We start from the raw sequence: 6,501 nt of genomic DNA on the forward strand, positions 1-6,501 counted from the left end.
GTCTCTCTGTTTCTGCTCTCTGGCTCTCTGTTTCTGCTCTCCTCTCTTCATCTCCATCTTTTTCTCTTCCATCCTCCCTCTCTTCCATGGGGTTCCCTCTGTCTATGTCCCTCCCCTTCACCTGGCTTTGTGTGTCCCCTCTAGTCCTGGCTGCTGAGGTAGTGAAGTTTTACTTTCCCAAGATGGTGGAGATGCATAACTACGTTCCAGCCAATTCTGTGCAGCAGAAAATCAACAATTGGATTCACCTAAACAGGTGAGTTGGGACTTCCGCTGGGAGGGGATTGTGGAGGGAGCAGAGAGGGCCAAAGGAGTCAGGGCTGAGGGGAGTCCCTTCCCACTCCTTCCTGACCAGATGTTAGATGGTCAGTGATAACGAAGACACTCAGCTTTCTCTCAATCTCCCAGGATTCTCTGGTCACTCTCCCTGCCATCTCTGGCCTTCCCCTGTCTCTTGTCAGAGCCCATTTGTCTCAAGCAAGCAAAATTAGGAAGGTGCTACTGTTTCCTGGGTGAAAAAAATTCAGAGGATGTATTCTAGAGCAAATTGGATTAAAAAACTCCATCAGCTTTTTGGATTATCTGGCCCCAACAAACAACACAAAGTACCACTATTTGGATTTCACTTTATTTTTTGTCTTCACAGCCAAATGAGAAACTATTTTAGGCCCAATGGTCCAACTTTTGAGAGTCAGCAGCATAAGGGTAGTGCATAGAGGGCCAGCCTTGGACCAGGAAGACCTGGGATCTGGGTTCAAATCCTGTCTCTGACATATACTGGTTGTGAATCCTGGACATTGCTTCAGGCAACTCTCCAGGGCCTCAAATTTCAGAGTTGTTGCTGAGAAATTCCAGAAAGGAGTTTGCACATTGGAAGTTCCACACTGGAAGTTCCCCACAGTAATTTCATCAAAGTCTATCTGGGCCAAAAAAGAAACTGTGTCATCTGTGTTCTAGACAAGGTTCTACTTTGTTTTAGAAGACTGTGTCTGTGTTGAGAGGGTGTCACACCCCCAGGGATTAAAATGGGACTGGAGAGACCATCCTCTTACCTTTTTGCTGCCTTGCATGATGGCGGAAAACTATCTGCTGGTCTCTTTTTCCCACTGAAATCATGGAAGAAATCATAAGCCACATTTTGTTTCTTATTTGAAGCCTTGTTTCACCCCCTGCCAAAAGATGCAGCTGAAATCTATAGCTTTTTCTTCCCTTTCTCTAGAAGAAACTTCTCTCCTCTCCCTTAATGCCTGGCTTCCCAGAAGTGAAGACTAGTTAAGTCATCCTGTTCTATTTAAAAAATCTATAAAAATCGCCATTTATTCAACTAATATTGAAGGCCTGTTTCTTTTTAAAAATTTAATTTTTACAATTAACAAGCTTTCATTTCCTCTCCCGGCACCTCCCCACGGAGGGAAAAACAAGCCACCCAGCCCTCGTAACAAATATGCATAGACAAGCAAAGCAGATTCTTGCATTGGCCAAGTCCCAGAATGTCTGCTTCATCCTTCATCTTGAGTCCGTCATGTCTCTATAAAGAGAGTGCTTCATCTGGGCCTGTTTTGCAAGTTGGCCCAGCCCCAGGAGAGAGAGCTCATGTACCAAATGAAAAATCTCACCAGGCTAGAGCATTCTCAATCTAATAAGATGAAATTCAGTAGAAATAATTAGGATGTCTTCCATTTGGGTTGCAAAAAATCAACCTCGCAAGCACAAGGCAGAGGAACCACAGTCAGGGAGCAGTTTGTCTGAAAAAGAAGGGGAGGTCGTTGGGATTGGGCCCAGGCCTGGGATTTCAATTGTATTGGGAATTTCCAGATAATGAAAGTCCCACCACCAATGCAGGTTAGTACCTCTTCTGCACTTTATAAGGTTAGAGAATTTCCCTAGGCATTAAAAAAGCTAAAACAAGTGCTCAAGGATCACACTCATATGTCAGGTCTGGATGTGAATCCTTGTCTTTCCAGCATCGAGGCCAGCTCTCTATCTACTAGGCCACACCACTTTTCAGTAGGATGTGGCAGCCCTAATAGGAAATCTGATCTTGGACTGCATTAAAAGCAGTGTCTCTGCGAGGTCTAGGCTGGTGGTCCTTCTGTTCTCTACCTCCGTTAGACCACACTGGGAGTTCTGGGTCTGGGTTCCATTCTGGGGGCCATTGTTCAAGAAGGACAGGAAAAGCCCAGAGGGCAGCCAGGATGGTGGAGGGCCTGGAGTCTGTGCCACATGAGGATAAACTCAGGGACCTCAAGATGTTTCACCTGGAGAGGCCAGAGGAGCCAGGTGGTGATAGAGTTTCAAGGATTTGATGGTCCCCAGAGGGCAGGACCAGAAGCAATGGGGGGAAGAGATGAAGAGGCCAGTTGAGGCCTGATGTAAGGGGAAAAAACTTTGAGGATCAAAAAATCACCTTTACAAGTAGAAGATGGAGGAACCATGGCTAGGGAGCGGTTGGTCTGAGAAAGGACTGGAGGTCTTAGTGGGACCCCAACAATGATAACAATAACAATTTTTCCCCAAATGGAGAAAGGGTTGTTTTGGATACAAGTGGGACCTTGGAGAGCCTCAGCCAGAGACTGATTGACCACTTGCCCAGGGTGCTGGAGCAGGGGTCCTTCCTTGGGTATCAGTCAGACCGTAAAGCCCTAAATGGTGGTGCTGGGTCCCCGTGGCCAGCCCTTTCCTTCCCTGGTGGCCAGCCTGTGTCTCCATCCTTGGCTAGGTTGGACCTCAGCAGATGGGCATTGAGTATGCTGGGCTTGGAGGGTGTGCTATGGTGGCATTGGGATGCTTGTGGCTTTGAGATCTCTCCTGCCTTGAATCATTCTCCAGCCATGTGCTCTTGGGGCCTGGACTCCGGCTCTTCCTTCTCCCCATGGTCCAGGTCCCTCTCTAGTCATGTGTGTGTGTGTGTGTGTGTGTGTGTGTGTGTGTGTGTGTGCGCGTGCATGCTCATGCACACACGTGAGTGCCTGCTCTACACCTGAAAGACCCTGCTCTGTTACAGGAAGGTGTTACACAAGCTGAATTTCTCTGTCCCTGAGGATGTGATCCAGAAGATTGCCCAGTGCTCCCCAGGAGTCGTGGAACTGGTGTTGATCCCGCTGCGGCAGAGGCTGGAGGAAAAAAAGCAAAGAAAACAGGGGGTTGGCTCATCTCAGGTCCATGTCGGACTGACCCATCTACTCCCCCACCCTCCTTCTGGGCTGGCCTTATATGTTGGCAGAGTACTTGACTGCCTATGAAATATAGTTTGAGGGTTAATCCTGTCCCCACTGAAGGAAAGCCTCTTACTTATTTGGGGGGGGGAAGGGTATCTGGAGTCAGCCTCAGGGGGTGGGTGGGGGTGGGGCCTTGTGGCCCTGCTCTCAGGGGAAGGGAACCTCCAGGCCCTGAGTCAAGAGGCCTCTGGGCCTGTGACCTGGCCTCCTGGCCACAACAAGGATGGGGGAGGGAAGGGTCATCATGCTCCCCTGCCCAGGGCTCACTGGGTGGGACTATGTGTTTGTTTCCCCACAGGAGCTGGGTCTTCAGGAAGGCAGTAACTACATGGATATGGGTAAGGTCATTTCCTTCGTCAGCCTCTCTCTTCTTCTCTAAACTGTGCCTGGTGCTTGATCCCTGGGGTCCCCTGACCCATGGTGTCCTGGGCATGGCCCAGCCTTGGGCCAGGAGGCTTTGGCATTGTCCCTGGCTCACTAGGGAACCTTGGGCAGGCCACTTAATCCCATTGGGTCTCAATTGAGAAAGGAGGGATGAGAGAAGGCTCTCCCCTGCCCCTGTGTGAGGTCTGCCTCGAGGAGCCTTCATGCATCCTTTGTCTGTGACAGGTGCTAGACAGACAGGTCCAGTCCTGGGGGTGAGGAGGCTCCTCCCCTCTGCCTCACCATCCTCTGGGAATCTGGGGTCTGATGGGAGGAGAGCCAGGACACTGGTTTGCAGGGAACCTCTAGTCTGTCTGGGCAGACATGGGCCTCACCCTCAGGGATCCCAGGGCTGTAGAGGAATCATAATAAATAGCCAACAATGATGTAGCACTTACAGTGTGACAGGCACTGTGCCAAGATCTTTACAATTCTTATATCATCTGATCTAACAGCCCTGAGAGGTAGGTACAATATTATCCCCATTTTACAGATGAGGAAACTGAGGCAAACAGAGGTCAAGTGATTTGCCCAGAGTCACACAGCTAGTAAGTATCTGAGGTTGGATTTGAACTCGGGACTTCCTGACTCCAGGCCCGGCATTCAATCCATTGCACCACCCAGCCCAAAGACAATCAGAAGACAAAGCAAACAAACAAGAAAACATAAAAATAAAACAGCAACAGAGATATACAATGTTGAAATATATCTGGAAATCCCTAGATGCAAAAGGAATCAGGTAGCCAGGCCTGAGTGGGGTTAATCAGGAGGGCTTCCTGGAGGGGGTGACTTGGGGAGGAAAGTGGAGGAGGATGCAGGCCCCCCCCTCCCCTTTATTCCCACTCTAGGACCCTGATATTGGAGGCCATCTCTTTATTTCAGGCTCCTCACTTTACAGATGAGGGCAGGGAGCTAGAACTGACAGGACCCTCAGAGGTCATCTGGGCCAGCCATCTCGTTTTATGTTTTAGATTTTTATTTGATTTTTGTAAATTTTAAAATTCATTTTAAACTTAAACACAAAACAAGAAAAAGAAAACAAAACAAACCCATAATGCCATGTACACAGCAGAACTTCTCATTTTATACAGAAGAAAACTGAAGCCCAGGGAGGTTGGGTCTTGTCCATGGTCCCAGGTCTTTTGACTCCAGATTCTGATAGGCAGAGACAGCTGCTCTCGAAGGGTGTGGGTGTGTTTTCTGCACCTCTTACCCCTTCCCTCACCCCACCCCAAAAGACCCTTGTGTAGGAGCAGAGCCTGCAGGCTTCTGTCATCCAGCCTGTCTTTCCTCACACAGGCTTATCCCAGAAGACCCAAGGGGGTGGCACCATGGACCCCCGGAAAGTGGGGCAGCTCAGGTAAAGGCTCTCCCTCCTGTGAGTGACCACGGAGTGTCCTGAGTTCAGGCAGCACGTTGGGGATCCCCCCCCACTCCAGGTTCCCCCAGCCTTGCCCCTGTATTAACTTTGACACCTCTGGAGATGTCTGGGCTAGGGAGCAGTAGAGGTTGCTGAGGGAGAAGGGGAGGTATGATAGTTTGGAAGGTAAGGGAGAGAGAAGGACGAGGGGGAAAAGATGGAGAGAATGGGACTAGAAGGAAGCAGGGTGCCAAGGGAAACTGGGAGGCGGGAGGAAGAGTGCACGGCTGCCCATTGACTTTTTCAGGGTGAGTCATGTGTACGCGTTTCTGGTGTCTGAGGGGGCTCCCTTGGTTCCCTCAGGGGAGGCAAGTCTCTCCCTGCATACAGCCAGGCCTTGCAGGGGGACCCAAATTTCCTAGTCCAGATGGCTGAGAAGGAACAAGAGCTGTTGGCCTCCCAGGAGACAGTCCAGGTGAGGGTCTCTGCCCATTTCTTCCAGGTTCCTTGCCATTCATTCGTCCAGTGTTTATTAAACACCTAGTGTTTGCAAAGTTTACCAGATAGAACAGCCTGTCCTCGAGGAGCTTACTGTTTAAGGGGGAGGGGAAATTATGGGGAAAAGACACTTCCGGTCCAGGAGACAGCCTGGCATGATGGGATCTTTCTATTGATCTGGCAAGGTGGTATGAGAAATAGCAGGGGGTTTGTGGTAACTGATGGGGAAACTGAGTCAGAGGAGGGACTTGAGGGGCCTAGAGCTCTACCAGAAGTTCTCGTGTCTCGCCCTAGTCCTAGGTATCAGATAATACAGCACATACATAGGGACACACACACACACACACACACACACACATACACACAGACGTACCTTTCCAGAATTCCTCACCCTGAAGTTGTGCCCAGTGGCCCAGCTGTTCCTCACACCCAGCATCCCATCTCCCATCTCCATGACTTTACACATCTGTCCTACACACACACTCTGTTTTCACCTCTGCCTCTCAGAATCCCCAGCTTCCTCCAAAACTCAGCTCAAAGGCCATTTCCCCCATGAAGCCTTTCCTGATCCCCCCTTTCCAGTGCCACTGCTCCCCTCTGAAGTGACTCTGGTTTTACTTCACACACATGTGCATACATGTATACCTACACACTCACACATATCTATACATGTCCATACGTATATATTGTTTACTTATAATAGATTGTTTCATCCCCAAGAGAATGTAAACTCTTTGAGAGAAGGAACCTTAATGTTTCTGTCTTTGTTCTCCCAGTGTCTGGCACAGAGTAAAAGTTAGTAGATGCTTGTCCCATGAATGGATAGATGGTTGGATAAATGTATGTATGTATATATGTATGGCTAGATAGATAGATGGATGGATGATGGGTAAACATATGTATGTATGTATGATGTACATATATATGGATGTTGGATAAATGAATGTATGGGTGTATGGATAGATAAATGGATGGATGGATAGATGTATGTATGTATGATGG

General features: G+C 49.0%; 1 protein-coding gene across 2 annotated transcripts in view; it reads left to right on the forward strand.

Moving 5' to 3' along the window:
- The window catches only part of SPEF1 (sperm flagellar 1), a 9,684-nt gene that overhangs the window by 1,795 nt on the left and 1,388 nt on the right, over nt 1–6,501 (forward strand). The window contains exons 2-6 of one of the 2 annotated variants that reach the window (XM_069066110.1): nt 145–256; nt 3,005–3,158; nt 3,517–3,556; nt 4,941–5,001; nt 5,365–5,476. In XM_069066110.1, the coding sequence (XP_068922211.1) occupies nt 145–256; nt 3,005–3,158; nt 3,517–3,556; nt 4,941–5,001; nt 5,365–5,476 (479 nt within the window). The remainder of the gene's footprint in view (nt 1–144; nt 257–3,004; nt 3,159–3,516; nt 3,557–4,940; nt 5,002–5,364; nt 5,477–6,501) is intronic. The other variant, XM_069066116.1, reaches the window with a different exon arrangement.

This window comes from Petaurus breviceps, unplaced genomic scaffold (assembly GCF_028583685.1).
Source record: "Petaurus breviceps papuanus isolate PSGF00001 unplaced genomic scaffold, PetGlider_PUasm1.0 139, whole genome shotgun sequence".
NCBI classification, from domain to species: Eukaryota; Metazoa; Chordata; class Mammalia; order Diprotodontia; family Petauridae; genus Petaurus; species Petaurus breviceps.